The sequence below is a fragment of the Thalia democratica genome, chromosome 2 (genome assembly GCF_965202585.1).
Source record: "Thalia democratica chromosome 2, ktThaDemo2.hap1.1, whole genome shotgun sequence".
In the NCBI taxonomy this organism is placed as follows: domain Eukaryota; kingdom Metazoa; phylum Chordata; class Thaliacea; order Salpida; family Salpidae; genus Thalia; species Thalia democratica.
Genome location: NC_139166.1, coordinates 22,362,513 through 22,375,472, shown reverse-complemented (window position 1 = coordinate 22,375,472; position 12,960 = coordinate 22,362,513). Strand labels below are relative to the sequence as shown.

General features: G+C 25.5%; 2 protein-coding genes across 2 annotated transcripts; one reads left to right on the top strand and one right to left on the bottom strand.

Annotated features, from left to right (window-relative positions):
* Positions 1-2,845: 2,845 nt before the first annotated feature.
* Positions 2,846-4,231, bottom strand: LOC145849675 (uncharacterized). Its single transcript, XM_082954683.1, has 3 exons — positions 4,072-4,231; positions 3,313-3,532; positions 2,846-3,026 (listed from the first exon to the last, which is right to left on the bottom strand). The coding sequence occupies exons 1-3, from the start codon at positions 4,161-4,163 to the stop codon at positions 2,886-2,888; spliced, it is 453 nt and encodes a 150-aa protein (XP_082810809.1). The 5' UTR covers positions 4,164-4,231; the 3' UTR covers positions 2,846-2,885.
* Positions 4,232-5,555: 1,324 nt separating this feature from the next.
* LOC145849676 (uncharacterized) lies at positions 5,556-6,912 on the top strand. The gene is made up of 4 exons (XM_082954684.1): positions 5,556-5,682; positions 5,859-5,887; positions 6,178-6,289; positions 6,698-6,912. Exons 1-4 carry the CDS (start codon positions 5,615-5,617, stop codon positions 6,909-6,911), a joined length of 423 nt encoding a protein of 140 aa, XP_082810810.1. The 5' UTR covers positions 5,556-5,614; the 3' UTR covers position 6,912.
* Positions 6,913-12,960: the final 6,048 nt, after the last annotated feature.

The window sequence follows — 12,960 nt, the reverse complement described above, 5'->3', positions numbered from 1 at the left end:
ACTAAACCACGAACAATTTTATATAAGCTGTTTTGCTTACGTATATACAACATTGAATTTGGTTTTGAATGAAGGCTTTTTGCGAAGAATTGTAAAAAATATTTTTGCTATGAATACCACTATTTGAATATATAAAATTTCCTTAGAATTTTATTAGAAGTGCTTCTAATGCAATAGTTTTAAATACGTTTAGGCTCATCTGCTTCATATTCAAAAGCTGTAAGATACAGTTATGAGTAAAAAAATATTGAAACTATCTTTTTTTAACGTAAGGTCAAAATTATTTGTTGCTAAGTCACGAAAAAAAAAATCTTTTAGCTAGTACCTATCGTTTATATACGAGAAGTTTAGTGATTAATTTAGAGATTGTAAAAATATGATTTATAGGTTTGATTGTGTAAATACTTTTAAAGCAACTTAAGTTGTCAATAATATTAACTTGGACCATTATTTTTATTAGTATTGTTATTCAAATCATATATTTTAAAATACTTTAGTTACTTTAATAACCTCTTTGTGCATAAATTATACATTTATACCTGAATATTTCATCTAAGTTTACACTTAATTAATTTACTTACTAAAAAAAACTGTCAAGTTTAGCATTAATATTTAGTAAAACAGAAAATATTCGAGTTATAACTTTTATTGCATAGGTTTGTTTCTTCCAATTAAAAAAAAGAAAATAAATTCCGAAACAACTTTTCAGCAGTTATGCTTTGTAATAAAACAAAATAATTGATTAAAAAATTGTAACTGATTAAAAAAGTTGAAAAAAAAGCTTTAAAACGTTAAATTGAAAGCATTACAAAACTATTTTTATAGTAATTTTAAATTAAATAACTTTGTTTTTAAAGATCCAACCTAAAATAGTCTTAGAATAAGAATCTTAACATATAAATTAATTATTACCAAGCTGATATTTCCAAAATTTTCAATAATATTCTTAAATTAAAGTTTATTGCAAACAGAATACAAAATAGAAGTACTTTTCGGACACGCTCTTCAATATTTTTTTCGTGTCAAAAACAAGCTGAAATAATGATTTACTGATAAAAACTAATAAAACTAAGTATTTAAGAAAACAAACTAAATTTAACACAATAGAAATAATTAACAAATTAAGGCAATCGTTTAATCAGAAATAATATAAATGTAACACAACTTTACTAATCAACTAATTTAAGTTCAACGAATTAAACAAAATGGTCGAATAAACAAATTTCTTTTGTTTACAGAGATCTGGCTTTAAGCTTAAAATGTATATAGCTTCTAAAAACCTCGAATTTACTATGGAAACAGCAACTGAAAACAATTTAGCATTCTTAGATGTTATGGTCAATAGGGAGAATCAAATGTTCTATACGAATATTTTTAGAAATTTTTAAACCTCGAATTTACTATGGAAACAGCAACTGAAAACAATTTAGCATTCTTAGATGTTATGGTCAATAGGGAGAATCAAATGTTCTATACGAACATTTTTAGAAAAAGTACCTTCAGTGGGGACTATGTCCCTTATAACTCATACAGTCCAATGAGACAAAAACTAAATCTAATCAGTTGCCTTACATATAGAGCAATGAAAATTTGATCTGAAAAATATTTAGAAACAGAATTATCAAATGTGGAAAGAATCTTTGCGACTTTAGGTTACCCTCTAGACATAATAAAGAACACAATACAAAAAACAAAGACAAGGTTTGAGTCAATAAAATTTGGTCCAAAAAAGTGTCCGGTATACCTTAAGTTGCCATACAATCAGAATACAGTTTTGCATAATAATTTGAAGAAAATAGTAGAAAATGGCTATAGATCTGTTAATTTACGAATAGTATACTCAACCAATAAACTGTTTCAGATTAAAAACAAAGATAAATTACCCACCCTAAACACCAGCAATGTAATTTATAAATTTGTATGTTTATGTAAAAAAACATACGTGGGTAGAACGAGTAACAATTTGATTGCAAGAATTAACCAACACATACCAAAAAACCTTTTAAACAAGATAAAGTCATGTAACGAGGAAAAGAAATTTGATGATTTGAAAAAACTAAATAGTAGTTCAGCGATTGGCCAACACCTGATTACTAATCCTAAGTGTGTCGAAAACTATAAAGTGGATAACTTCAAAATAATATCAGTTGCTCGTAATGAATTTCACCTAAAAACTTTAGAAGCTATGTACATTTTAAGCTTAAAGCCAGATCTCTGTAAACAAAAGAAATTTGTTTATTCGACCATTTTGTTTAATTCGTTGAACTTAAATTAGTTGATTAGTAAAGTTGTGTTACATTTATATTATTTCTGATTAAACGATTGCGTTAATTTGTTAATTATTACTATTGTGTTAAATTTAATTTGTTTTCTTAAATACTTAGTTTTATTAGTTTTTATCAGTAAATCATTATTTCAGCTAGTTTTTGACACGAAAAAAATACTGAAGAGCGTGTCCGAAAAGTACTTCTATTTTGTATTCTGTTTGCAACAAACTTTAATGTATAAAAATTGTGATTTTTATAATGGAAAAACCATTATTTCAACATTCTTAAATTAAGTATTAGTAATAAAAAGTTAGTTTATAAGTTACCATTTTCTCTGAACAAACTTTAAACACCTACTTTTTCATACTTATTCATTCTCTTCCATTTAGAATAATAAGTAGTAACTGTTTTGAAGAAATAAGATGCAAATATTCCAAAAGATAATATAAAAACATAGTTTAATGATAATGATTAACTAGTATAGTAAAAGTATGAGATAGTTTAATTATAAATATTTTCTTGGCATAGTTATAAATCTAAAATACTAAAACTAATTTAAATAACAAAAACGCAGCAGATGAGTAAATATATTTTATTTTGCACGACAACTAGAAATTATTAATCGTCTCTTTCTTCTTCCCCTGTGACGTCACAGACCTCGTCGCCCTTCCTGATCCTGTTGGCGCGCCACCAGCAGAACTTCATGCACCTCACGTACTTTCCCTTCCACACGCGAACGATGCGCCTCGCCTTGCTGATCTGTTTTGCGGTGAAGTTTATGGAGGTATTGGTTTGAAAAAAAGTTGCAATGCTTACAAAAAATAATTTTGTTGATCTTAAACCACAATTAAATTTAAAAAAAAAAATCTTGTTAATTAAGTTTCGAGTAAATATTGCACACTTTACTTGTTAGTCAAAGTTTTACAATAGCTTAGTTATAAGTATAAATGTATATATATAGTTATAGAAAATAATGAGTAAACTTATTTGTAACCGAAAGGTTTCAAAAAATATAATTTTAATTAATAAAAAAAAACACGCAAACCTTGAGAGTGTACGACTTGTACACGGACCTCAGCCTCCTCAGTTTCAGGTTGCAGTTCCTCCTGATTACCACCAGGTTCTTCTTGCACCGGTAGTACTGCTGCTTCATGCCCGACACGTGGTGCTGCACTTTGGTGACGGTGGTGTGGTGCTCGGTGGTGGTGTGCCACTGGGTGGTGTGGTGAACCTGGTGCCAGTCGTCGTCCTCCGCCAGGTCGGCGCTGAAACGGGTTCGAGTGAAAAATGAGAAACTTTAAAATTTTGTCTGAAGTTTAACAAGTCGTTGCCAGGGTAAACGACTCGTTTGAAAAAAAAAAACGTTTAAGCAGTTTTGTTTTAGATTAAAAACTAAAAAGTTTTCTCTGATGTTAGTAAAACTTGATTGCTGAATTCAGGGTTTCTCCACAAAAACGTTAATTAGAAAAAACACGCTACTTAAGCACACAGATATGTATACATATAAACCTTCGTGCTTCAAACAATTTTATCAGTGTTTCTAAAGAAAATACATATATACATACTAACTATAAAAAGTACAAACCTACTAGTTATTGCTTAGAAACTGATAAAGAATATGTTATAATAATTTTGACAAAAACACTAGTTTAAAAAAATATTTAGATCTCACTACAATAAATATATAGGTTTTAACAGTCATGAAAATGTTATCTTTAATTAGTTTAAAAGAAATGAAGCATGAATTTTTGATTAGAATTAAAATTACTAAAGTAATAGATTTATAAATTAAGGGTAAACTTACAGTTCATTGTCTATTAAGTCTTCTTCATCGTTATACTCAGCAAAAGTACCGACGACAAAAAACGCAAGCAAAATAGCAAAAACTACTTTCATCTTAGTTCACTTTATTGTACAGACTAATCAATTGACTTACGCTTAGAATTCAATCTTATAATAAAATAAATGCTATGAGCTTCTAAGCGTTTTCAATTGAGTGGGCAGTCAAAAGTTTTTGTTTTTATTAAATATCCTACGCTTTATAATAACCAATAACTTATTAAAAAATTTTACCTAGAGCCTGCAACTAAAATTTTAAATTAAATTAGCCAACTTAATATTCATTCCGACTAAAAATATACTTTTTCAATTTTTGAGTTTTATTTTTAGCAAAACTTTTAAACGTTATATTAATTAATAATTTTATATTATGTTATTATTTCTAAAATTACTAGTTATTTAAGTAAATTTTAAAACATTTATTAGCATAAAACAAAAAAAAAGAAAGAAAATTGTTGCCTTTTCTATTATATACAATACAAAAACATTTCATTGTTCTTAAAACTAATTAAAGCGTTGTTAAAATTGATAGTTTTTTTTATAATTACCTAACTTGATATATTTTTAAAATAATATATAAGATACTCTACTTTTGTTCACGATCAAAGAAAACGCCAGCAAAAGTCTAAAGAACCTAAGCTTGGACTTACATATACCGTGAGACAAGCTCAAGTTAATATTAAAGTTCGATTGTACCATCACGATTATCAGAATGACAAGTTTCAACAAAAACGAAACCTGGGTCTCAGTCTATCGAAAATGTGTGGTCAGATGTTTGAAATGGTATGATCAAACCTTTATGTTATTTTTTGTTCGTTATAACAAAGATGTTTTACTAATCTACTTTGAATAAACAGAGCATTATTTGCAAAGTAACTTGATAAGTAAATTCTTTGAGACTTTAAAGTTTTTATACTCGAAAGCTTGCACATAATGATTTATGACTTAAGCTAGTTTATAAAAATTGTTTGTTTTTTCTCTAACGCTTTAACTTTTGCACAGTTAACAAAATATTTATAAACATTGGTCTTAATTTTAATTTCATTCCTTGTAAATTAGGTTAAATTTTTACACTTTAGTTAAAAAATATTAAAGTTAAACATATTTAGAAGTATGTTTAGCTTAAATATTATTAATTAAAACACTTTGAAGTAATACTTTTAATAGTTAATAAAGCTGCATTCTTAAAATATTTACAGGTTAAAAACTATTGCGTAATTATAGTAATAAATAGTTTACGGAAATTATAGTATTTGTGTAAATTTTTTAGTTTTATAAAACATTTACTTTTACTAAACTAATTTTTTTTTAAAGCTTAAAAAAATAAGTATAAATATTATATTTAATCATAATTTACCGAAAGCTTATTTTAAACGGAAACAGACCGTCGAAAAAAACCTACCAACGCATTATTTATACTTTTATTTTAATTCTCTTTAATTTGATCTAAAAGTTTTTGTCAGTTGCTACAATTATTTTAAGAGTTGCAACTTCGATTGAATTTCATCATGAAAGCTGTGTTATTTATAGCTTTGTCTGCAATTTTGTTAGGAACCTGTGTTTCAGCTGAAGAAGGGTATGTTTTTTTCAAATTAAAATTTATATTAAAAGATTCAAGTTCTATTCTATCGGTTATTTATGTACAGTTTTAAATTGAACAAAATATTTAATAATTTTCTTTTACTTAATTTGCTTTGTTTAAATTGTATGTAACATAATTAACTAAACTAAAGTTTTCTTTTATTTTTCCAGATCAGATGAAATCGGGCTGGAAACTGACGGTAATTGAATTTTTTTAATTTTTATTATTATATTGTTTGTAAAACGATAGTACAGTTTAAAATAAAATTAAATTAAAAATTTTTTTTTTTGTCTGATAATAAATTATTCAAAACAAATCTTAAGTAACATATCATTTTGTTTGCACAGAAAAAACTTGATGGTTAAACATAAAAAAAAGCTTCACAGCTATACTAGCAACTTGTTGTATTATAAACAAAAGACATTTTTTGTTTTGTTACTGATTATACATGATAAATATATATATATATACTTCATACCATTTTTTTAGTAACTAAACTGGATTACCACGTGTGCACGAGAAGCAACTTGCTTGTCGTCTTGAGGAGACTGACCCGTTTGAGAAACCATTGCTTCGGTCAGACTAGAATTCACAAACTGAGGTAATAGAAAATAAAAAAATTAAATGTTTAACATTTATCACTAACACATCTTTATTTTAGATAACTTTAATATAGTTTAGACTAAAAGTCTTTTAAACGATTTCAAATTACTATTGCTAAAACTCAAAGAGTTTACTATATTATGAATCGTACTCGAACAAGTAGTTTAAAGAACAAACAAATGGAAAAAAATAAACATGTTAAAATACAAAAAACATAAAAGAAAAAACAAATAAATAAAGTAATTGTCTGTTTTCTTTTAAACTTGTAGATAAAAGTATCAAAAAAAAATTTCAAAACTATTGAATAACAAACACAATAATTAATAACTCTCAAAAGCGTTGAAAACTCAAATTAGAAAAATTTGTTTTATCTTAATTTAGTTTTTAAACAAAAATACTTTTTCAGATGTCACCGACGCGTCCACCGTCTCATAGTTCTCGTCCGCAGGTACCGCCGCATGTTGGCGCTCTACACCCACAGGATCCACCTCTACCGCAACCGCTACCACGCGTGCAGAAAGACGTCATTCAGCTTCTGCAGGCGCAGGATGGCGCTGTTGAGAAGGAGTGAGCCGAAATGGAGCCAAATCGTAAGCAGGAAGGGCGACGAAACTTTCTAATTCGTGGAAAAATGTTTAAAATAAAATACGTTGTCTGAAAGTTGTTTTTTGTAAATTTTATAGATTTAGGTTGAAAATTCTCTCATAAAACGTTATTCTTTCTAACTTCTGACAGGTTATGTATTTTACATGGAAAATTTAAGCTAAAAATTTCAGGAAGACATGCTTTTTTGTCTAGATAAATAAAAATATTCGCAAAAGTAACAACAAAGTTAAACATTTGATAAATAGCGAGCATAACTATTAAATCGACTCAACATTTTTAGTTATCAATACATGAAAAAAGCTAGGCAATTATCTTTAGAATGCTTTTACAGAAATACCATAAACTTAAATGAGTTAGTTTGTATAAAAGGGTTACTTTTGATGTAATACAACTTCAGCTAAATTCATTATTGTTAAATTTTTTTTATTCTAGTGTAAAAAACGGAAACAATAAGTGAGTCGAACAGAATATATACACCAACTACTTTATACCAATACACTTTATTCATTTGAAGAAAACTTTGTAACTTTTGTACATAAAAATATACTTAAATTATATGCTTAACTCTGTTTTAAACATTGTTTAGCGAAGTTTACTTGAATGAATTGAAAACTTATATGTTGAACCAAAGAATTTTAAACTATTTAATGCTGATATTAATGTTGTATACTTTTAGTTTTTATTGTAACAATAAAATTTCTCACCTTTCGGGCTCAAGGAAATAAGTACAAACAGATTGTTTCAAAAAATTCCACAATAAAACAATGTTTTACTCTATTAGATATCTTTAGTTGTAATAAAATTTTCATTTAAATAAAATAAGAACAAGAATTAACTTATAACTCAGTATCTATATTAAAGTACATTAACAAAGTCATATTGCTTAAGTTTCTCAAATCGTCCTTTAAGTATGTGAACTATTCTTTGTAATATTTTTGCTGTTAATTGCTACCTATAAAGATTATTATACTTCAGAAAAATTACAATTTTTTTATTTTACGCCCTTATATTCATTACAAACTTTTATATTTAACTTGCTTGCTGAAAAAGAATTCAAAATTTTTTCAACTAATATAACGAGTGAAAAATACTTTGTAATTTTTTTGAAGTATAATAACTTTTATATATATCTCTAAAGTAGTAAAAATTCTTTTATAACAGAAATATTTGAATCAAAATATTTTTCTATCACATTTATATGCACAATTGTAGTTTTATCGATTCGTACTGGAACAACCAGAAAAAAAAATTAAAACGTTTAAAAAAGCTTAAATCAGTAATTTTTGTGCATAAAAAATATTGACCAATAAATAAAGTAATAATATAAATGTATAAGCTCTAAATATGGCATAAATAAAAACATTAAAAAAAATATTTTAATAGAAAGTAACAAGTTTTAATTTTTTACTGACATGACAACTGTGTTATTTCAACTCAGAAGTGTTCTACATACCTGTGAATAAACAAAGCAAATACCCTCAATCATTATACGAAACCATATGATAGTAAAACTTACAATATCTAAAAATATTTTGTAAACAAGTTTACTGCAAAATATTCAAAACCTTTAAACAAGTAGTAGTATAGCGCAACGTTTATATTGTTTTTACGGACTCTTTTCAAAACATTTAATATTATTTTTATTATCAATAAGATCTTTAAGTTCATACTTAAAAACTTAGTAGTTAGTAAAAAAGTTAGTAGACCAAGTTTGATTTTATATTCGAGTAATGTTACTATAGAACAACAAAATATATAATTGTAAGGGAAAAAGTTTAAGTATAACGATAAATTTTGTATTTATTTTGTTTTAAAAAAGCTAAAAATATTTAAGCTTCATAGTCTTGAAAATAACAGCTAAATTTTTGTTTTAATTAAAACACATAATTTTTATAAAGCGATTAATTTTTGTACAGAATGCAAATTAACAAATAGTAAAACATCAATAAAATTATTAAACATTAAAATATTTATATCAAAAACTTTACTTAAAGTTCACTGATACATTACTAAGACTTAAATTTTTTGAGTGTGAATTATAACTACAATATTATCTTTGAAATAGAAATACTACAAAAAAAATAAAAATATAAGATATTTAGTTTTTTAGTTTCATTTAAACTTATTTTAGAAAATAATTATCTTTCAGAGATTTTTCAAAAACTCGTAAAACAACAGTTTAAATCATAAGACTAAATAATTAGACTTTGTTTCAAAAACACGTTAAAACATCTTTTGAACGCGATTACCGTTAAAAACAAAAAACATTGTCAAATACAACTAGAAAATTACAACTGATAAAATTTTGAAAATAGATATTTTACTGAACTATTTTCTAAAACTTTTGTTTTTGTGTTTATTATAAAAGCTTTTTTTTCTGTGACCTTTGACTGTTGAATTTTAAATACAGTAAATTTTAACTATTTAGTGTTTTAAAATTACTAAACTAGTAAACACAGTTAAAAGTTTTATGTTAAAAAAATAAAATTGATAAAGTATACTTTAATAAGTTCAACTGTATTTCTTTTTAATAAAATTATATTTACTTGTTTTCTATGTAGAAATACTTAAACTTTACGTAAAAAAGTTTATTAAGTTTGCTTTTAAAAGGTAAATACATCTAAGTCTACCATAACTTTTATAGTGTTTCAACTTTAATAAGTTTAGAAAGAGTTGTAGATGCTACTTGTTTAGTTTACATATAACTTTCTCTCGAAAAACGTCTATTTTAATAGGACTACTGTTATTAGATTTTTCTTATTACTCATCGGTAAGGAGCTAACTAAATTATTTTGGACAAATATATTTCTATCTATAGAAACAATGCAAAGTCGTAGCCTGTTAATATTTTTGATTTTCTTCAAACTACAAGCAGTGCACGCAAGTTTGTTGATGTTATAAAACATAATTATTATAAATTAAATTTGTTTATTTAAACTATTCCGCAAAGTGAAAGTATCTCAAAATGATCAAATGAAACAAATAAATAATTAGTTGAGTTAAATAAAGCATCTTTTTTTCAAATTAAAAGCTTAAAATTGGCGTTATTTTCATAAATACTTAAACTGTTTAAACAATAGTTTTTATCCCAAGATGTTTTTTTAAGTATATATCTTTGAAGTTAATTTGAATATGTTACTTGTATTACTAAACTAGCATTGCTTGATTTAAAGAAATATATAAGAAAGTATCTATTCAATAGAAACAGACAAAGTTTAATTTAGCAAACAACGTGTATTAAAACTGTTTTAATTTAGTTTTTTTAACGCATGACAATATTTTATAGAAGATTTTCTTCAACTTCCAAATCTTTGGATTAAAATGGACCTCTACTTCTTAATAGTAATCTGCGTTGTTGTAATTATTGTTGCCGCTGTAATTGCTTGTCTCGTTAAAAAATGTCGTGATAGAAGACCACAGAACAAAGGTTAATTTATAAAACTTATTAATTTGTTTTTTTGTTTGACGTTTTTCAGCATCAAAGTATGAGCTTTAAAAATTGTTTTCCTAGAAGTGTTTAAATATAAATAAATTTAAAAATTAATTGAAACAAGTAAGAACCTTTATTTAACAAAATTTAAGAACTTTCTATTATATTTTATATAAACTTTGTTTTATATTAAGTCTTTAAAATTTTTGAAGTATGTAACATATATTTAACCCTTGCTACTAGTCTTTTTATAAATATAGAATATTATGTTTAAAAACAAAATTAACTTTGTTAATTAATAAAAATATATTATCAACTGAATTAGTGCCAAAAATCATTTTAATTTCAGTTTTTTTTTATAGGCTCGCAAATAGTCTCATAAAAGCTTTCTACTGATTTAAACTAATTTTTCTATTTTTACTCTATTTTTAAATATATACTTACAAACAAAAATCACTTTGATTTTATAAAATGATTTATATTTTTAAGTTTATTAGCTCCTTCTACTATTGATTTTAGGTACCTTGCTTAACTTAAAGCTTAAGCCTAATTTTTCTCATTAGTTATAAATATTATTTATTTTACATTATCTTGGAGAAGACGTTAAAATGTATCCGTGGTGTGCGACTCGACAACCGAAAGGTTCCTTCGTACACCAGGTCCTATGACCAAATATTTTGAGCGTATTTTTGTCGTTCAATAAACTATATATTTAAGACACTTAATAGTATAAGCATGTCAAAAATTCGTCAAATTTTAGTTTTAATTTAACTTTATTTTGAATTTTTATTTATTTCTTTAGATGAAGAAGACTATCGACCTGACCTACCAGAAGATTTTGGAAAACTTGACATACAAAAGATTAATGAAGGTTGATCTTATTCTATAAATTGCTATTTAACTTTATAAGTTCTGTAATTGTTTAAAGTTTAGTTTGATATTAACATTAATTAGGTAACTTACAACTAATAAAGTTTTGAATACATCAGTTCATCAGTATAAACTTTGCTAACTGTAGTGCAAACAAATAAAGTATACTTTAATACGGTTAGAATAAATTCAATGTTGGCATCAGCAACTATTCGGTGTATATAAATTTATAAGGTGATGATGCGCAAACTATTTTCTTACTCTGATTAAGTTACTGTTAAGCGGAGCTAGAGAAAGCAACAGCAATCCGTTTCAAAAACAAATACAGTTATACATTTGTAATTACTAAAAAGTAGAAATATAAGTGCTAGTAGAAAAACTTTTGCCTTTTTTAATGTTAAGTACTTTATATTGATGTCCCATTAAGTGTAGCAAGTTAAGGTTTGTGTTAAGCAAATAAGGATACAGTTGATATGATATATGTTCCTAAAAAGAAACGTTTTAGTTGTTTAAAACCACTTCAAGCGATACTAGCTTGTTTTGATAATAAACTGTTTGCACGAAGTCAGATTGCAGCAATATCATTTTTTTAACCTACTTTAGCTGACACATTCATAGCTTTTTTTTATACTTAAAAATTAAAAACAGTTTAGTTTAAAATATTTGTTAAAAAAGTAACTTTTAAGACAACAATGAGTTTTAAACATATTGAACGACATTAACTTTCACTTGAAAGTACTTTTTTAAATCCTTTATTTTATTGTGACGTGAAAAATAAGATAAACTCATTGCTTGATTATATTATTTTTAAATGCATTATCTTCAATACTTTTATTAGCTTCTCCTCCTGTTCCAGCACCTAGAACAGTGTATCCAAGGAATGAAAATCTTGTCAAGCAATTAAGAGATCGTAAGAATAAATCCGGTGTTACCAACAGAGGTTTGATTGTTTTCATAAAACACTCTTTAAAAGTTTTAAAAAAAAAAAATCTTCATCTGTTGGAAAACGCTTTTCAACAATATATACGAATTTTGCTTTTCTAGTTTTTCTTTTAAAATGTTCTTTATACCACAGCTTTTGAAGATGAAACCAGAGAAACGACAGCTGTGTAGCGCTCTATTCGACCACACAATTTAGGATTTAGTAGCAACTATGCTGTGTCTGACCACAAGTTTGCTCTGTATGTGAAAGTTTTACAATACTCATGAGTCTAAAAATGTTTATATTTCTGTACGTTATAGTGTAAGATTTTTATTCAATTTTTTATGTTCTAAAAATCATTTCAGAGTTCATTTAGTTGCATTTATTTTGATTTCTAAGCATACCTATGAAAATTTGAAATAGTATCACGTAAGTTAGCCTTCATATAATATCTATTCATTTTTATGTAATCAATATTTATCATAAAATTATTAATCATTTTGTTTTGCTAATAAGGTATATTTTTAACTATAAGTTGTTTACAAAAACAAAATAGTTTTAAGTCTTGTTTGTAATGTACTATAAAAGTTTAGGTTTTAAATCTGCTTTTATCGCTTAAAGCTTTCTTAACAAAAATTTATAATTAAACTTATTTAAAAATGATATAATCTTGTGTTTTGTTATATAAAATTTTTGATTTAGAATTATTTAAATAGCATTAAATGTACTTTCAATAAAAGTTCCAATTTATTAGCGTCAAAATAAAATAGTTTAATGAAGAAAAACACTTTATATATACTCTGAGATCAACCAAAAATTTTTTTTTTTTCTAGAAACAGTT

Bases quoted from the DNA above. Each gene is read 5' to 3' on its own strand.
- LOC145849675 (XM_082954683.1), bottom strand. From the start codon at position 4,163: ATGAAAGTAGTTTTTGCTATTTTGCTTGCGTTTTTTGTCGTCGGTACT. The intron at 3,533-4,071 runs GTAAGTTTACCC...AACCCGTTTCAG, and splicing joins GACTTAATAGACAATGAACT to CGCCGACCTGGCGGAGGACG. The intron at 3,027-3,312 runs GTTTGCGTGTTT...ACCGCAAAACAG, and splicing joins ACAAGTCGTACACTCTCAAG to ATCAGCAAGGCGAGGCGCAT.
- LOC145849676 (XM_082954684.1), top strand. From the start codon at position 5,615: ATGAAAGCTGTGTTATTTATAGCTTTGTCTGCAATTTTGTTAGGAACC. The intron at 5,683-5,858 runs GTATGTTTTTTT...TTATTTTTCCAG, and splicing joins TGTGTTTCAGCTGAAGAAGG to ATCAGATGAAATCGGGCTGG. The intron at 6,290-6,697 runs GTAATAGAAAAT...ATACTTTTTCAG, and splicing joins ACTAGAATTCACAAACTGAG to ATGTCACCGACGCGTCCACC.